The sequence below is a fragment of the Protopterus annectens genome, chromosome 13.part0, assembly GCF_019279795.1.
Source record: "Protopterus annectens isolate FY-2018-M chromosome 13.part0, PAN1.0, whole genome shotgun sequence".
Taxonomy (NCBI): Eukaryota; Metazoa; Chordata; order Ceratodontiformes; family Protopteridae; genus Protopterus; species Protopterus annectens.
The window spans coordinates 563,859,462-563,879,618 of record NC_056747.1 but is presented as its reverse complement, the minus strand read 5'-3'; the positions used below and the strand labels follow the sequence as shown (position 1 = coordinate 563,879,618).

General features: G+C 42.7%; 1 protein-coding gene across 1 annotated transcript in view; it reads left to right on the top strand.

The window, feature by feature from the left end:
• Positions 1–20,157, top strand: part of LOC122787469 (S-adenosyl-L-methionine-dependent tRNA 4-demethylwyosine synthase TYW1-like) — a 2,539,581-nt gene that overhangs the window by 433,312 nt on the left and 2,086,112 nt on the right. Inside the window, exon 7 of the mRNA XM_044054205.1 lies at positions 12,804–12,926. Coding sequence (XP_043910140.1) covers positions 12,804–12,926 — 123 coding nt within the window. The remainder of the gene's footprint in view (positions 1–12,803; positions 12,927–20,157) is intronic.

The following is a 20,157-nucleotide window of genomic DNA, read 5'->3' as shown; positions in this document are numbered from 1 at the left end:
ATCAAAAATTTCAGATACTGCTTTACAATCTCCTTTCCAAATTATAAGTATGTCATCTGGGTACCAGGTATACCAATGTACCCTGTCTTTGAACATTTCCGTATTAAACAAGAGCTCTTTTTCCCAGTGGGCCATCACACAATTTGCAAAGCTCCCACCACATGGGGACCTCATTGCCACACCAGTTTTTTGCAGGTAATATTCGTTGTTAAATAATATGAAGTTGTTGGACAGTATAATGTCTAAAAGGTGTTCAGTAAAGTTTATATCATTGTCTACTACCCTCTTTTGAATAAAAACTCTCTGACCTAGCTTGTGCTTAATTCCTGTGGAATTACTGTATACAAGTCTTTAACGCCTATAGTTAAAAAGTTACATGTCTCATTGTATTCCAAGGTATTTAGCACTTCCAAGAAGTTCCACAAGTCACGGCAAATTTGTGTCTCGCCCTCAAGGTACTTTTTTAATTTAAGGTCAATTTTAGCACAAGCGTAAGTGTTTGATCTTCTGCCGTCCACAATTGGATGTAAAGGGGAGTTTTCTAGATCTTTATGGAGTTCAAGTATTCCAGATATTATTGGGGTGACAGGGTCTACCATGTTTAGATAGTAAGTATCAATATCGGCACATGCCTCAATGATTAAAACATTGATAGAAGACCTTATGCGTTGGTAAGCCCCATTAACTTCATTAAGTGATGCTTTCTCATAAGCTTCAGTGTTTAAAACAGACTTCAGTCTATCAGTATGGTCACCCTCCTCCATAAAAATCAATCCACCCCCCCCCCCTTATCTGATTTCATTACTCTAATATTTTCGAATTTTAACAGGTGTTCTTCGTGTTTCACTGTTGCAGTCATCACATTTGGGTTATTCCTGCCAGGGTAGCCCTCGGCTGGCCCAAATATCATAGATTTAGTATTTCTGCATCGGTTGCTGTAACTTGAGGAATGATGTCAGGTTGTCAGTAGTATAAAGTAAGGCAGCCGACGGCATTACATCAATCTTTCTTGCCGATCGAGCCCGAAACAGAAGCAGTTTGCTTGAGTGCCGTCGGCTGCTACCTGAATTTTCGTCTACCGAATTGACATTGAAGTCTTCTAAAGCCAAGTACACCATTGGGGATCCTTTTTTCTTGTATAAACTGAGGTCAGAAAAAGTTCATTGTCTCGCCTGTAGAAAGCAAATACCACAGCGAGACTTCCACTCTTATTGGGTCACTTGTTTAGGCCCAGACCATGGCGTCCCTCGTTGTCACTTCTGTGCTTTGTTCAACGCCAGAACTATCCATCGTCGGGCCCTTATTGAAGCCAGATATTTTCATTTATAGTCCTCTAATTCTGATATGGCGTTGTTAAACCATCCGACAGCAGATCATCCAAAAAAATGTAAAGATAAAGACAGAGACACAGGTCCAAACCTACTGACAATGCTTCCATTAAGCTAGTCATCACTTCTCTGGTCCTCAGCGAGGTGCTTTCGCAGCCCCTAATTCCCGCTTCTGTTGATTCTCAGGCTGTTGCCAAGACCCTTTTGGAGTCCGGTATACTGGAAAACTCTTCAACTAAGGATCTTGCCATTGTCTTTACCCTTTGATGGGTTCGGAGCCACTGAGCAGGCACCGGCTTTCGAGGAAGTCCTTCGCTGTACCGAATCTCGACACAGATGTCTTCTTTCGTGACTAATATGCTTTCTAAAACTACAGAGTTTCTTAGGCCCAGGCTACGAATCACACCCATGAAACCAAAGACCCACTCTCAGGCGCCTGCTACCTTGCCTCAGTCTCAAATGCTTAAAATGCCAGAAAACCTTATCATGCTGATCAGGAGAAGCCAAGCTACCCCCTCCAAAAGGAAAAGATGTCTGTCCCCTCTAGTTTTGCCTGAACAAGAGTCAGATGAATCTGATTGAAGACATGCAACCCCTCTCCACTTATGAGGGTTCTGATGCAGATGAATTCCATTCCTTCAGCCTCTCCCCCAGAAGATTTTTCCTTTGGGGAAACCCTGCATACTTTAAGGGAACATTTCCAGTGGGAGAGTCAGGACTACCCAGAGTCTAAAAAGAGACTCGGGGAATTCCTAGATCTTCCACACAACACAGACCCTTGGCCATTCCCCCCAGTTATGGATGTTGTGGAGGATGTTTTCTTCAAATCCAGCTTGACTCCTGACGCCCTTCCTACTGCTCCCAGAAAACCAGACATGTACTGTAGAGTCCCTTACTCACACAAATATATTTTTAAAAATCCTACAGCTGACCCTGAGTTCATTTCTCAAGGGCCAAAAGGGGTTAAAGCAACCTCTGCTAAGAATCCCAACCCCTCGGACAGGGATTCCCGAACATTGGACAGATGGGGTAAAAAAATGTACACCTCAGCTACTCTTGCTGTCAGGGCACTAAATTGTCAGTACCATATGCTGAAATTTTAGCAACATACCTTGGAACTCCTTAAACAAAAAATGTCTTCCTTTCTTGCTTGGGCAGAATCTAAAGATTTACAAGAGTTAATGCATTCTGCAAGTCAAGTAAATAAACACACCTTGCACTGTGGTTTTGATGCCCTAGAAGCTTCTTGCAGGGCAGCAGTCACTGAATCTGTCATTAGAAGGCATGCATGGCCTAAGGAACAGCCCCTGCAAGACCTGTCAAATCTAAATTATTGGATGCCACCTTGCACAAAGTTTACTTATTTGGCACTAGGGCAAAAGAGGTTTTTAAAAAAATGGAAGAAAAAGCAAACTCTATGCAAACAGTTAAGTATTTCTTGCAGGTCCAGCCCTCTAGGTTCAGCAGGCATTGTCCCTCCAAACACTGGTTCTTTCCTGCTCTCAGTAAACCGGCCCCAGCCTAGGCCCTGTGGAAGCAGACCCCCCCCCCCCCCCAGACAGCAGCCCCAGGGAATGCAGAGAGCTAAGCAGTGGACTACCTCCACTTCAAAACCAGGGAGTTCTAAGCCACCCTCTTATGGTAAGAACTCACAGTGACTCACCTTCTCCACCCTCTCCATCTGCCCACAGCCACTTACCCCTAGGAGGAAAACTTGCCATTCACTCAAGCACCTGGGCCAAAATTACCAAGGACCACTGGATTCTGAACATTGCATCTCAGGGATACACATTTTCCTTCCACACCTTTCCAACCCCAAAAGGGTTCCCAGATCTACCACCAAATCAATAGGCAGAGATTCAAAAGCAAATCCTTTCCCTGCTCTCTGTGAAGGCAGTAGAGCACGTCCCTGCAGAACAGATAGGCCAAGGTTTCTACTCCAGACTTTTTCTGGTGCCCAGAAAAGAGGGCACCTGGTGCCCCATCCTCTATCTGTCCATTCTAAACACCTTCCTGATGATCCCAAAATTCAAAATGCTCACGCTCCAACAGCTGCTACCCATGCACTCCAAGGATGCTTGGCTAGCCACCCTGGATCTAAAAGGCTTAGCTCCACATTCATATCAGGGAATCAGGCAGGAAATATCTCCAATTCAGGGCAGTATCTCAACACTTTCAGTTCTTTGCGCTTCCCTTTGGCTTATCTACTGCTCCCAAAGTTTTCACAAAATGTCTGGTTCTGGCCATTGCCTTTTGCAGACAAAGAAATATTCAGATTTACCCATACCTAGATGACTGCCTTATTCAGGCAGACAGCTAGGAAAAGCTGCTCAAGCACCTGGCCTTTGTAAAGACCCTACAAACCTCCCTAGGGTACACGATCAATGAAAAGAAATCCAAACAGGTGCCCACCCAAAGGATAGTCTTCCTGGACACAGCATCCCAGATGGCTTACCTTACTCCAGAGAAACTAATTTTCTTGGCAGCCTATTTCTCTTAACTAGCCACCAGGCCCAAGCTATCTGCAAGGAAGATCATGCAAACTCTGGGGTTCATGGCATCTTGCATACTACTCATTCCATATGCTAGACTGCATATGAGGAAACTTCAGTGGTACCTAAAGAGTCTTTGGTGTCAACACTCTCAAGACCTGGAAACACTTCTACCTATAATTCCTTACCTCAGAAAAGATTTTCTTTGGTGGGCAGCAGCATGCACCCACAACAAGGGAATGCCTTTCTCCCCACCCCCCACCACTCAGACCCTCACCACAAATGCATCAGACTACACTTGGGGTGCACATCTGGCCAGCAGGTGCATACAGGGCCAATGGAGCCCACAGCAAATTCCTCTGCACATCAATCAAAAAGATGATGGCTGTGCAGCACGCCTTGATAGCTTTCAAGCCCCTTCTCTCAAGGGACTCTCCTGATCAAAACAGACACCACCACTGTGATGTAGTACATCAACAAGCAGGGAGGGACTCACTCCTACCCTCTATGCAGGCTGGCTATGAACCTTTGGCCCACAGCCTCTGCCATGCAACTACACCTTTTAGCACAATTCCAATCAGGCTCTCGCAACTCTCTGGCAGACCAATTAAGCAGAAATCCTCTGGACCCACATGAGTGGCAACTCAACAGAAGTACCTTCACCCTGATAATTCAGAAATGGGGAACCCCGAAAGTTGAATTCTTTGCCTCCTACACTATCAGCTCATCAAATTCTGCACCAGGGAGCATCACTGCATGGCCTGGAAAGTGGATGCCCTGTCTTTCTTCTGGGTCAATCTATCTGTCTATGCCTTTTCTCTCCTACCTCTCATACCCAGGGTACTGCTCAAAATAAGGGAGAAAAAACAAGGACCATTCTTATAGCTCCAGACTGACCCCAGCAGCACTGGTACCCCTTGCTGTGCAGCCTGTCTCTGCTACCTCTGTGGCATCTTCCTCAGATCCCAAACCTCCTGACCCAGAGGGAAGGGGAATTCATGCACCCCCAATTACAGACACTCCATTTGGCACCTTGGCTTATTCTCTAAACCCGAACCAATCTGCCAACCTCAGTAAACCGGTTCTGGATGTTATCCGTGAGGCCAGACGTCCTAACACCAGAACGTCTTATGCTGATAAGTGGAAAAGGTTCTGCACCTGGATCCAGGCTAAGGGAGCCAATACAGCACAGCCATCCCCCCCCCTCTCATCCTGGATTACTTAGCTGACCTACTACACAGTGGCCTCTCTTTTTCCTCTATAAAAATCCATGCCTTTGTTATTTCTGCTCATTTTACCACTAAGCAGCCCCTTTTCGCACATCCTTTGATCAAACAGTTCCTAAGAGGGGCTAGCAACTTGAGGCCACCTAGATGGGCACCAACACCAGCTTGGGACCTTAACTTTGTATTGGAAAAGCTAACCTTTCCCCTTTCGAACCAGCTGCTTCTGCAGAGCTAAAATTTCTCTCCTGGAAGACCGCATTCCTTCTGGCCATCACTTCAGCCAGAAGAGTCTCTGAGCTGCAAGCACTCATGGCTGTGGAACCCATCGTCATTTTCCATGCAGACAGGGTATCCCTCAGAACTAACCCATCCTTTATGCCCAAGGTGGTGTCCAATGTGGCTCTCAGCCAATCCATTCATTTGCCCACCTTTTTTCCTAATCCCCAGAACAAGGGGGAAAGGATTCTTCACTCTCCAGATGTGCACAGACCGCTCAGATTCTATCTAGACAGGACTAAATCCTTCAGAAAGTCTGATCAATTGCTGGTTAGCTTTGCTACAGGGGCAGAAGGCAAAGCCATTTCTAAAAAAAAAAAAAAAAAAAAACAATTTCCAAATGGATAGCACACTGCATCCATTTCTGCTACAAACAGCATGGAAAGCCTCCCCGCAAGCGGGTCAGGACAAACTCCACCAGAGCAGCCTCAACCTCTACAGCTTTCCTCAGTGGAGTCCCCAGCAGGGACATCTTGTAGACTGCCACCTGGACATCTGTTTATTCTTTTACCAAACATTACCACTTGCCTCTCTTCTCCAAATCCAGGGCAGTGTTTACCTCTGCAGTCGTGCAGGGCATCCTAGATAGCCCCTAGTGTCCTTGACTGCCTCCACCCTTTTCCTCAGCGTTGGGTATCAACCCAAATGTGATCACTGCAACAGTGAAACACAAAGAACAGTTATGTACATTTACCATAAATGTAGATGTTTGTGTATTCACTGTTGCAGTCCTGGTTTCTCTACCTCCATCCCACTTTCTTCCCTTTCTCCTTTTATTACCATTCTAACTTGTTGTTCTCCTTTCCTTATGAGGGACATATTGATATTTATTTTCCACTGGTGGGGTTCTTCCACCAGAACCTGGCCTTCTACTTGGGGGCTCCTGACAGGTTAGGGCAAGAAAAACTTATGTAATGGCATCGGCTGCCTTGCTTTATACTACTGACGACCTGATGCCAGTCCTCCAGCGACAGCAACCGACACAGAAATACTAAGTCTCTGGTATTTGGGCTGGCCAAGGGCTACCCTGGCAGGGATAACCCAAATGTGATGACTGCAACAGTGAATACACTCTAACATCTACATTTATGATCAGTGTACACAACTGTACTTTTTAAAGCTTGCTTTTCATCTTTAGTAATGTTCAGACTCGTGTTATAACAAACAGGTTTACTCAAAGCTGACCTAATATCCATTTCACACAGTGTTTCAGTGTTGAATGCAATACTGGATTAAAAACACTGGAAATTCTACAATCATTATCAATGTCACCATTGTTGCCTAATAAACGCTTCAGGTTCAACTTAAGTATAAAAACTTTTAAGTCCACCAAAGTTTTTGAGAAATCTGCTTGTGCTGTGGGGACAAACGACAACCCCTTGGCAAGAGTTTCTATCAAGTCCGAAGGAACCGTAGAAGAAGAATTGTAGTTTTTTAAATCCCTTGTAGAATTTGTCAAGATGTACAGCTTAGAACTGCAGTGATCATCATCTTCTAAGTTAAAAGACTGGTTGTGTGTTTTTACTACTACCTGCTCTGCCGGTTCTGCTTCTTCTGCCTTCGGTTGTATTAAGATCCTCCCCCAACCTGAGTTGGTTCTTCTTCCTGTTGGATTGAAAATCTTGCTTGTTGGATTGGTTGTTTGACTGCTGCCGGTCTTTTAGACATTCACTACGTCTAATGGGTGTATTACTGTCCAGTTTACCTTGCATATTAGGAGAAACTGAAACAAAATTAGTGGAACCGTCACCACTAATACTGTCACTAGTAGACAAATCATTAATCCTGTTTGGCACCTGTTTTTCTCATACCTGAGACTTGAGGGGGGGGGGATATGCCATCCCATTCTCATAATCTTTCTTGTCTCTCCCCACTTTAAGTTTGACCTCTTTGAACTTATCCATAGCATTTTCAGTACTGGTAAAAATACGACAAAAATCGTATTTGTAATGTAGGAAGTCACCATCCATTTTAATTTCACATTCTAATTCAGTTAGTTCATTTTTCAACCTTTCAACCTGTGAACAATATTGTTTGACCATTATTTCCAAGAATTCACACCCTTGGTTGTCAAAAAGCTGCAGAAGTTCACAGTGGAACAAAGAGTTCTTAATTAGTCCTGTAGAGTACCTCCATTGTCTCAATCCTTTATGGATCTGCCCTCGTTGTATACATTCTCTGAGATAGAGTATTTCCAGTTGTAATTTTTTTTATATTTAAACAACTTTGGTCAAATAGTTTAAGATTAACAATAATGTTACTCTTGATGTTGTCATTCACTCCAGCATTACTGGATACTCCCCCGGGGACATTGTTGGACCAAAATTGCACCGGTTCATTCAGCCAGTCCGTCAGCGAGGGAATAATAAGTTTACCCATATCAGACTCGTTGCTATTAGTCCTTTCTTCAGTCACATTGTGACCTTTGCTGGAAGTAGGGGGGTGAGTACCAACAGGAGGCAAGCGTTTAGAATATAGGCTTAAGGGGGCCATGGAAATAGACTCGTATGCAATGTCCACTGTCCCAAGCTGCTCTACATAATTAGGGGCAGCAACCGAAGGGTCAGCATTTATCAATGAATTAGGACCCGTAATCCTTCTTGCCAAGTCATCCACATGATGCGTTAACTGTTAGATAAGCAAAGTAAGGTTCCCAACAGCATTCGCTTCATTAGGCAAACCCAAACTCTCCTGAGTAAAAAGTGACTCGAATTTGGAGCACCCTCACTTACCATCTTTTGAAGAAAAAACCGAGATGAATAAAAAGACAAACCAACCAAACTCAAAGACAGAGGAAAAGGCAAGGGTTCCGCTCCAAAAATATTTATTGCGTTAGTGCTTTCGTCCACTCAAATGAACTTCTTCAGACAAAACCAACCATCCAAATACTTTCTTAAATAGTAAATTTGAACCAATGACATCGCAAACATCCCCATTATTATTTAAAGACACATATCCCCCTATATAAAAAAATGAATTACCTACCTCAAGAATACATAAATTTTATAAATGACAAAAAAATTAAAAAAATATATATTAGATGCATACTTCATGGCATTTTTGAACCAACCATTTCAAATAAAACATTGCATACTTAATAAGAATATGCAATATATATATATATATATATATATATATATATATATATATATATATATATATATTTATTTATATAGAACTATCACTTTTTCTGTGATTTCAACTTTAAAACACATTTCAAAGAGCAATAATCATTTAAGCTTGGGTGTACATAAGCATTCAACTTCAGCTGCCACAGCAACTCTCTTCCAATTTAAGTGGCCATGGTTCACCCCTAATATTCTTACAAACCTGTGCTATAACCAGATAATGAAAATAATGGGCCGAACGTTTCAGATGCACTTATAGCATAAATGGTAAATATAACCGTGACACTATGGGGGGGGTAGTGTCTTGCTTAGTGCCAAGTATGTACCAGCTTTTATGTGGGTAAAACTGAATGACACTAATGTATTTATGAGCACCAGTATAATATAGGTAAACTAAATATTACAAATGCACTAGCAAAATGTATTATGGGAAATTTGGGCCATTATTTTCATTATCTGGTTGTAGAACAGGTTTGTAAGGATAGTAGGGGTGGACCATGGCCACCTAAATTGGAAGAGAGAGAGTTGCTGTGGCAGCTGAAGTTGAATGCTTATGTACACTCGGGCTAAAATGTGTTTTAAAGTTGAAATCAGTGGAAAGGTGATGTAAGAATATGCAAAATGTATATATATATATTACTAAGTAAGTACTGTTTTATTTGAAATGGTTGGTTCAAAAATGTGAAGCATACATCTAATATATATATATATATATATATATATATATATATATATATATATATATATATATATATATTTTTTTTTTTAATATTTATTTATATACTTTATGTATTCTTGAAGTAGGCAATTAATTTTTTTATATAGGGGATATGTGCCTTTAAATATTAATGGGGGATGCTTGTGATGTCATTGGTTCAAATTTACTATTTAAGAAAGTATTTGGATGGGTGGTTTTGTCTGAGGAAGTTCATTTAAGCAAGTGGATGAAAGCACCAACACAATAAATAGTTTGGGAGTGGAACCTTTGCCTTTTCCTGTCTATTTTTGAGTTTGGTTGGTTTGTCTTTTTATTCATTTAGGTTGACAAAGGTATTCAGGGAATGGAGCAGAGGCTTATCTTTGGTATCCTTACAAACTCATCTAGTTTATTTTAAAAGGAAGATGGTGAGTTGCAGTGCTTAATGTGCAAGGGGATATTTATTCCAGAAGTTTGGGATATGCTAGATTATAAACATGTTTCCCAACAATGTTTTGTTTTTTGATGAGGATTTAGGTCCCTGGGTCTAGTGTTAGTTGAGGTATTGGACTTGGTCCAAGACAGATTTGTTTCTAAAGGTGCTACAAGTAAGTCAGAGCTATCTTCTCAAAAATATGTAAGATGCTGAATAAATGGATAGAGCCTCCAACCTCTCTTGGTAGTTCAGTGACTTTAGGCCTTGTATCTTTTCAGTTAAGAACCTTTGGGTTATTTTCTAGTTATTTGATGATTTTAGTGAAATCCCCTATGAGGGTATTGTACTCGGTAACTGGCCAAATCAAAGCTGAGTATGTTTGTGATTAACTCTTTAGATGTGGAGTATATTCCTTTGGCAATTCGCTGGGCTAAATAAAAGGATATCCTGGCATTTGTTGATCACATGATTGCCAAAAGATAGGGAGCTATTAATCCAAGTATCTATGTCTCTGACTACATTTTTCTTTTTGTAGTAGTGTTTTTCTGTACAGTATGATGAGTAACGGGTTGTGTACTGGAGAAGTTTGCTATTGAGTGTGAAGTGGTCAGAGTAAAAATCACCACCTCTAAATCAGAGGTCATTGTTATTTCCCAGAAAAGAGTTGTCTACTTTTTGTAGACAAAATAGGAAAAGGAATGAGAAAGTGAGTTTAAGCATCTTCATGGTTGAAGGCTGCGAGGATAGGGCAGATGTTTACAGCAGCAGTTTTGCTGTGAGCTTTGTCCCAGACCGTGGTGAGTTCCAGGTCATAAGATATCATAAGCTCTGTATAGTGAACAGAAGGATGAGATCATGGATGTAAGGGACAGAAGTGAGTCTCCATCATAGGGTAGCTGGATTTATTAGTCTTCACAGAGTGAGGAGCTTGACAGTATTGGAGGATCTTGGAATAGAGCCACAACTGTTTCAGTCTGAGAGGAGTCATTTAAGGTAGTTCACTATATAGTGTGGGTGCCCCTTGCATGCCTCCTATGGAAAGCGTACCAGGTACATCCACTGTGAGGCAGTCTAGGGACAGTTCAAAACCATGCTGAAGGGATTGTTTGTCATTGCTTGCTTGCTTGGGAGTGTCTGGGGATTCTGTGGTTGTGCTGGAGACCATTTCTTGGAACAGAGAAGTCTGGTTTACCCTGCTGAGATTGCTGGCACAACGGGAGAAGTGTGGTTTACCCTACTTGGCTTGCTACACCGCAACCATTGCCAGGAAAAGTTGTTTAGGAAATGCATGTGTGGTTGTAACATTTTTGTGTAAAGTCTGTAGTTTTGTTTACCACTATAATACTTTTGTTGAGCTTGTTAACGTCCATATCATCTTTTTATTGCTATTTTTGCTTAGTTATTGTACATAAAGTATGGTTTTGATCTACAAGGTATTTTTTTATATTGATTAGCCTAGTCTTATTAGTACATGTCTAGGGAGTGGTGACCACTAAATGAAGAGCTGGTATATCTAGAAATATTGTAATTCACCCTTGTTAAATGTTTGCACATTAGTATGTACTTGGCAACCACAGTGCACAGCAGGAAAGGAGTTTTGTGATCTTTTAAGTGACTTGGTCATTGGATCAGTTGTTTTGCAGAAATCCTATGCATAGATGTGCAGAGGTAGACCTCTTTGTGTCACAGATGAAACATTGATTATTTTGGTTAATGCATTGGAAAGACTTAGGAATGTAAGATGGCAGCATTGCCGTCAACTATGGGTTCCACAGTGCGAAACATTTATAACCAAGTCCATGGTGAAATCCTGCTTTGTGATTTCATGCATTTCTGAAGACAGTACCAAAGCAGTGAGTTCAGCCTTTTAGTGAAAATATGGTGATGAGACTTGTAGACATTGGTGTACTTGAATAGGCTGTCCTCAGGGTGCACATTGAGTGTTGAACCCTACACCTTGAAAGATACAGTTGTGCATAAGGAATTTTGGTGTTTGAGATGTGATTACCAAATTTGTATATGCTAGAACTGTGTAGAACTCTGTTCAGATTTAAGGTGTGGAGCATAACAAAAGGTCATATTGCGAAAATGAGACCGATGAGAATTTCTTTGAGAATGTACTAGATTATTTCAACTGGCTTCCAGAATAACCAGTGCATGAAGATTTATTGGATGCTATTTAAGCATTCTGATTAAAGCAGAGGGCTAATTAAGTGATAAGTCATACGGGAACAGTAAAATTTGTATGCACTTTGCAGTGGGGCTGCATATTAAGCATATTTAGTACTGAGTTTTTTTTAATATTTTAATATCTCCTTTTCTTGTTTTCTCTTAAAACCCTTAACTTGTTCCACTGATTGTCAGGAGGTCTGCATTATTTATTTAAGTCTGATTATCCACAATATGCAGGATAAGAAAGATTTTTTGTTCATCTGCCTCCTAAAATGGTAATGTGGCCTGGCTTTGTGGTGTAGAGGGATGGAGATCTGACTGTAATTTATATGACCAGGATGGCAAAAATTCAGTTATTAGTTCAGGAATTAGAGGAGCTGGAAGCCAGGAGGTTGGAATGAGCTGCCTACATTAGCTCAGCCATCCTAGGGGAAGGCTTGGGGATTTGTGTGCAGTCCAGGCATGCGTTGATGGAGACTAGGGCATGCCTCCCTTTTGACAGGCATGCTACTGTAGTAGTAGGAAAGGCTTGAAGCAGGCTGCTGTCGCAAGTGGTGATGCCTTATTTTATACTCACTCCAGCTAGGGTTTTCCTTCCCCATGTCCTAAAACCCTGCTGTTAACCTTGTATGGCATGGCCACCATGGTCTCTCTCATCTCTTACGGTGGAAATGACACAGCTTAGAGGCTGTAGACTCTTGGGACATTCTCTCCCTCCTGCTTTGGAGAGAGACGGACATTCTCTTTCTCTTTGGAGAGGGAGGGCCCCACCCATTCTCTCTGGAGAGGGAGGGCCCACCCACAATGTCACAGTAGCATCCAGAAAGGAGCCCTTCCCCCCTTTTGGATGTACAAGGAGGGGTCCAGAAGTGGGACAGATGTGAGATGGAATAATTGGGCAGGGGTAGAAAGGAGTAAAGGGTAATGGGGCAAAATAGAAGATGGAAAAATAGTAATGTACAAAAATGATTAGGTTCTGTATGTTACACATTTACATATGACACATCCCTTGAGGGGAATGAATTTATTTTTTATGCTTGTCGCCTAGGAAGGTGAGCTGTTTGAAACAACCAGTGAGGAGGAATCTGGTGATGAAGAAGGAAAAGAAGGTGGATCTGTTATTGATGTTGAAGATCTTGGAAATGTTATGAACCATATGAAGAAAGCAAAGGTAAGTAGTGGCGACTAGTTAAGGAGAAAGTATAATGTTTTGCACTGCTTGGCTTGTGAAAGGAATTCCCCGTTCATCTTTATCTTTATTTACTTTCTTGACATTTTCGTGTACTGTATACTTTCCCAGTAACTATTTTTGAATTATTCCTTCACATCAGAAAACTATTGATTTCTCTTGACTAATGGAAAATTTATTTTGATATATTAGCTTTAACGGTTAAACTGATGCAGAACAGCTGCTTATGAATGTTCATGTTCTAATGGTTTTAACAATTGCAGCGTACCAAGGGGAATAATGAGTATATTGATAATTCTCACCTGTCGCTTTTTTTACAGATGTTCATCGTGCATACAGCTGCAGTCATAACAGATGGGTTCTCCTGCCATCAGGCGGGTCCTCGGTCGACCGAATTCCAAAGTCTAGGTCCGGCGGTTGTCATCGCTTCTTCCCTGACGTCAGTGCGACAGGGGTATAAAAGAACCAGCCAACGCCATCTTCTTCTGTCTTTCTTGCCGCGCGGTGCCCGAAGCAGAAGCAGTTCGCAAGTGCCGGTCGGCCAGCTCCTGAGATTACAAATATTTTTCAACCGAAGACTTCTAGAAAGCTAAGTACCCCGTTGGGGAAACTTTTCTTGTCTCAGACCGATGTCAGATAAAGTTAATAATTGCATTTCATGTGGGAAGCAAATACCGCATAAGGATTTCCATTCCCTCTGTATACCTTGCTTAGGCCCAGACCACGACGTCTCGGCCTGTCGTTTTTGTGCTACATTCAACAGACGCAGTATTAAGCGTCGGGCGGAGTTCGCCCAACATTATTTTGGCAAAAAGTTTAACTACAACATGTCATCGGATACTCCGACTCCAATTTTGAGGAAACGACATAAAGATAAGGACAGACATACGAGGTCCGCGACTTCTACCGACACCACGCTAAAGCTGACTACTTGTGCTCCGGTTCTCAGCGAGGCGCATACGCAGCCCCTGACTACCGATGACACTTAATTAGCAGTGTCTTCTGTGCCCGAGGTCGCAGGCTCTTCGGCCCACACCCCGACTACAGATACCGAAGTCACTCTTGATGGGGAAACTCGGAGTTCAGACAGGCCTGCCACCTCTCAAGGTGTCTTCAGGCCTTCTTCTTCTTTTTCTATTAAGGCTTACACTAAATCTAAAGCAGCCATGCATTCTAAAAGACAAGCTCCACAGGGCCCCTCTCAAGGCCCCATGCATAAAAAACAGATGCTCAAAATGGCTGAGGATTTGATTACTCTTATCAGGGGTTCTCAACCCCCCCCCCCCCCGGACAGAAGGCCCAGCGTGGAGGAAGAATACCTTTCCTCGGACCAGGCCTCCATTACTTCAGAGCATTTTGAGGACCAGGAACATTCTTACTCCCCTTTTGAAGATTCTGATGCAGAGGAGTCCATTCCCTCTGTCTCCCCCCCAAGGATTACTCTTTTGGGGAAACCTTGCATACCTTGAGGGAACACTTTCACTGGGAAGGCCAAGAGTACTCAGACTCAAAGAAAAGGCTCAGGGATTTCCTCTTGCTCCCTCAGCACAGGCCTCTGGCTATACCTCCTGTCTTAGACATATTAGATGATGTGTATTCAGAGGCCAGCCTTAACCCAGATTCTTTACCTCCAGCCCCAGTCAAGCCTGACAGGTATTACTGGGTGCCTGATTCACACCAATTCCTATACAAAAGCCATGCGGCTGACCCAGAAATTATTTCACAGGGTCCCAAGGGAATTAAGGCTTCCACTGCCAAAAATCCATTACCTTCAGAGAGATATTCCAGAGCTTTAGAAAGGTGGGGGGGGGGTATACACCTCGGCCACTTTAACCATGAGGGCATTAAACTGTCAGTTCCATATGTTAAAGTATCAACAGTTTTTGTTATCTCAGTTGAAAAGCAAAATGTCACAACCTGAACAACCAGACTTGAAGGAGTTGCAGGATTTGTTGCATAGTGCAGAGCAAGTGGGTAAACATACCTTGCAATGTGATTTTGATGCTTTAGAGGCCTCTTGTAGAGCCGCTGTTACAGGATCAGTCATATGTAGACATGCTTGGCTCAAAGAGCAAACCTTACCAGACCATGTCAAAACTAAATTACTAGATGCACCTCTTCAAAAAGATGTATTGTTTGGTGTTAAAGCTGAGGAGGTATTAAAGAAAATGGAGGAAAAGGCAAAATCAATGCAAACAGTGAAAGATTTCCTACAGGTACAACCGCCACGTTTCAGTAGAAATTGGCCTTCAAAAAATTGGTCCTTTCCAGCCACAGACAGACCTCAAAGAGGTAGATACAGGCGCCCAAGAGGTAGAGGGCAATCTCAAGGATCATTTAGAGGCAGACAATGGCAAACACCTACACCAAGAGGGGGTGAGGATAGTTCACAGCCATTCAGAAAGCAGACCCAATGACTTTCCCCTTTGCATGCCAAGCAAGGCTCAAATGGCAGCACCTTTAGGCGGAAAACTGACATTATTTTTGAAAAATTGGCATATTGTCACAAAAGACAAATGGATCCTGGACATTATAGACAGAAGCTACAGATTCCACTTTCACACCCTTCCAAAAATGAGAGGCATGCCAAACCTGCCACACAATCAAAGGGCAGAGGCACAAAAACAAATTTCAGATCTCATGGACATGAAAGCTATTCAAGAGGTACCTGCACAAGAACAGGGTCAAGGTTTTTATTCCAGACTATTCCTGGTACCAAGGAAGGGCAAAGATTGGAGACTTATTTTGGACCTATCCATCCTAAACACATATTTACTTGTACCAAAGTTCAAGATGCTCACATTACAGCAGCTTCTTCCCATGCTGGGCAAGGAGTCTTGGCTGGTGACATTGGACCTCAAGGAGGCATACCTGCATGTCCCAATCAGACAAGATTGCAGAAGATACCTCAGATTTCTTGCAGGTTCATCCCATTATCAATTCTCTGCATTGCCCTTTGGCTTATCTACTGCGCCCAGAGTGTTCATGAAATGCCTGGCATCAGTAATTGCCTTCTGCAGACTTCAAGGGATACAAATATACTCGTATCTGGACGACTGCCTGATCCAAGCGGACAGCAAAGACACTCTTCTGAAACACCTGGCGTTTGTAATAATGTTGTTGAAATCTCTGGGATACAGTGTCAACAAAAAGAAGTCAAGACTAATACCCTCTCAAACAATTTTCCAGGGTGCCAGCTTGGATACAAACACCCAGATGGCCTACCTCACGCCAGAGAAACAAGGGCAATTAACTCAATACTTCAGAAAACTGGCAACCTTCACCAACCTTCGCAAGGAGAATCCTGCAGGCTCTGGGATTCATGGCATCTTGCATCCTGCTAATCCCATGTGCAAAGCTGCATATGAGAACTTCAATGGTACCTAAAAAACTTATGGTCTCAACACAGCCACAGTTTGGAAACAATCATACCACTGATTCCATGTCTTCAAAAGGAATTTCTGTGGTGGGCTCAAGCATGCCAAAGAAACATAGGCCTCCCATTCTGCAAGCCTCAACCAAATCAAGTCATCACAACAGACGCCACGGACTACGCCTGGGGGGGCGCACATGACAGATCGGTGCATTCAGGGCAAATGGTCACAAAAAGAAAAGCACCTACACATCAATCAAAAGGAAATGCTAGCAGTAATAAATGCTATTATGGCTTTCAAAGACCTACTGCATCCAGGGCAGCTATTGATAAGAACAGACAACACCACAGTGATGTGGTACATAAACAAACAGGGAGGAACTCATTCATATCCCCTGTGCAGACTAGCCATGTCCCTTTGGAAAACGGCTCTGGAATTGCAAATCCAACTTCAAGCACAATTCCTGCCAGGGAAGGAAAACACACTGGCAGACAACCTGAGCAGAAATATGACAGATCCACACGAATGGAAGTTGCATCCTAAAGTTTTTACAATGATAATTCAAGCATGGGGAAGGCCAGACATAGATCTCTTTGTCACCCACAGAAATTACCAATTGACAAAATTCTGCTCAAGGACCTTTCATCCACAGGCCTGGAAAGTGGACGCACTCTCTTTCAGTTGGACAACAATGACTGTTTATGCTTTTCCACCTCTTCCACTGCTGGCCAAAGTTCTATTAAAAGCCAGAGCAGACAGACCAAGGATGATTCTCATTGCTCCAGACTGGCCAAGACAACACTGGTACCCACTCCTGAGGAGCCTGAAGCATTCCCCACCATGGATCCTGCCTCTAATGCCTCTTCTACTGACTCGGCACAACTTCAAAACTCAGTCAGCTGAAAACACTCAATCTAGCCGCATGGAGAATTCCTTAAATTCACAGCAGACCCTACTCTCCAAGGAGGTGCAGGATGTCATTTTGGAGGTCAGAAGGCCTTCTACTAGAAAAGCCTACTCCGCAAAATGGAAACTGTTTTGTGTCTGGAATCAGAAAAAGGGTCAGAATCCTGAAATAATGAATTTACCTCAAATACTACAGTACCTAGCCGAGCTGCTAAGCAGTGGACTTTCATTCTCCTCCATCAAAATCCATGCCTCAGCCATTTCTGCAGAGTACAACACTGATCCTCCTTTATTCTCTCACCCTCTCTTAAGACAGTTCCTCAGAGGGGCTAAGAATATAACCCCCCAAGAAAGCAACCAGTACCGGTTTGGGACCTCAATTTCATTCTAGAAAAACTAACCCTGCCTCCTTTTGAGCCAGCTGCTTCAACAGATCTGCAATATTTGTCATGGAAAACAGCCTTCCTTCTAGCTATCACCTCAGCATGCAGAGTTTCGGAACTACAAGCCCTCATGGCTGTGCAGCCTTTCATCATTTTCCATCAGGACAGAGTTTCCTTACGAACCAATCCTTCATTTATGCCAAAGGTAGTATCCAGGGTAGCCTTGAATCAGGCTTTCCACTTACCTACGTTTTACCCTAATCCACAAAACAAAGGGGGAGAGGCTACAACATTCCTTGGACATTCACAGACAGCTCCGTTATTATTTGGACAGAGCAAAGCCTTTCAGAAAATCAGAGCAACTCTTTGTGTCCTATGCTACAGGTGCTCAAGGGAAGCCTATTTCTAAACAGACAATCTCAAAATGGATAGCCCACTGCATACGCTTTTGTTACTCTTTTCATGGTAAAACTGTACCTACAGGCATCAGATCTCACTCCACAAGGGCCACAGCTACCTCTACTGCCTTCTTCAGGGGGGTGCCTACCAAAGATATTTTGGAAGCAGCCACTTGGAGTTCTGTACATACTTTCTCCAAGCACTATCACCTACCATTATTCTCCAAAACTAGAGCAGGCTTTGCCACTGCAGTCTTGCAGAGCATCCTGGCTCCACCTAGTTCCACTTAGTGCCTACCACCCTTTTATTAGCTTTGGGATTCTACCCATCTGTTATGACTGCAGCTGCATGCACGATGAACATAGTACAGTTTTGTACCTACCATAAATGTAGATGTTCGAGTGCTAATAGAGCTGCAGTCCAGGTTTCCCTCCTTCCTTCCCCTCTTGGGACAGGCCTTATGGCTAACACCTCCTCATACAACCTCATTGGGGTATTCTTTTATGGTGTATTTGCTTGCAGCTACTGTTTTTTGATTATATTGCATTTGCTTTACTACATAAATTTATGTTTTGCCTTCCTTCTGGGGGCACCTGACATCTGGGGCAAGAAAAACCTAAGAAAATGGCGTCTGCTGGTTCTTTTATACCCCTGTCGCACTGACGTCAGGGAAGAAGCGATGACAACTGACGCCGGACCTAGACTTTGGAATTCGGCTGACCGAGGACCCGCCTAACGGCAGGAGAACCCATCTGTTATGACTGCAGCTGTATTAGCACTCGAACATCTACATTTATGGTAGGTACAAAACTGTACTTTGTCTTGCCAGCTAAGTGATAGTGGGTCACTTAAAAGTATTCAGATTAAGTCTGTTTAATGATGCAGCTAACCTGTGGTGTCGCTACCCCTTTCCATTTCTTTTCAGCCTTTTCTCTCCTCCTCTTATACTCCATCTGCAAACATAATCCCAGCCAAATGTGTCAAGATTTTCTTTTGACCTGTTCTGTGTCATAGGTGTCCCATTTTTGATCAAAAAAATCTTTGTCTTAATCCTCAAGGTATGCTGACTTCTCTGGTCCTTCCTCTTAACTGAAAGCTATGTACTTTGTCCCTGTACATCCTGTAGGTCAGAGTCATATCTCCTCAGTTCTGCCTGTCCCCTATTTGTATAGGTAACTTCTTTAGTCAGGCACTGTAATGTAGTTGTCCTGTTGCTGAGTAACCATATATGGTTCTGTCTCCTCCAACTCTTTTCTTTCATCAGGTAAGGCTGGTAAGACTACATGGGTGAAGCCTTACTAGAGTCCACCATAGAGGTTAAATTAATGCACTCTCCCCTGAGCTGATACTGTTGTGTTGTCCATGCATTTTATTAGCTGTGATAATTTCTATTTGGTATAGTGGTGTAGTAATTGGGTTCAGGTCCTCCTTTTTGTCCACTTGGCTCAGCAGCACACCTCCATGAGACAAGATTTCTTGTTGTTCATTCTTTTGAAGTGCATATCTTGGCACTCTGTAGCACTAAACCGAGTTGCCCCTTTTTGGGGTGAACAATAAGTCTTTACAGATTCCACCTATAGGATCATGCTCCATTCACAGCAGTGATTTCCACCATGTTTTCCAGTGTGAATAGATTGTCATAGTTTGAACAGTGCAAGTACTCAATGAGAACCTTAAGGATGAAATGTCACAAGGCATATGCAGATTGTGCTCTTCCACTGAATCTTGATAACTATGTGAAGACTTTTGTAGTCCATAAGCTAGTTTCTCTGGATGACAGAGACATAGCCCTGCAAATAATTCATACCCCTGTTAGATGGCTATTGAAGACAGATGGCTGTTGCAGACAGTGGAGCTGTATTCCACTTCACTGAGACCAGTGAAAGAGTTTATCTTGTTTTTAGTTCTTGACAGGTAACATTTGGGAATTCTGAATACCCTATACATAGTTAATTGGACTGTGGTAACAGCATGTGGTTGTTTTTATTTCACATCAGGTCTTTGCTTACTACAAAAGGAGGTAAGGCATGGGGTCTACTTAATGCCATACATGCCTGTCTTAGTTACTTTGAGAGTACATTTTGAAGTCTAACACTATTTCCTGCATGTTCTTCAAAATGCTGCCTCAAAAGTCTGATCCTCCAGGGAAGG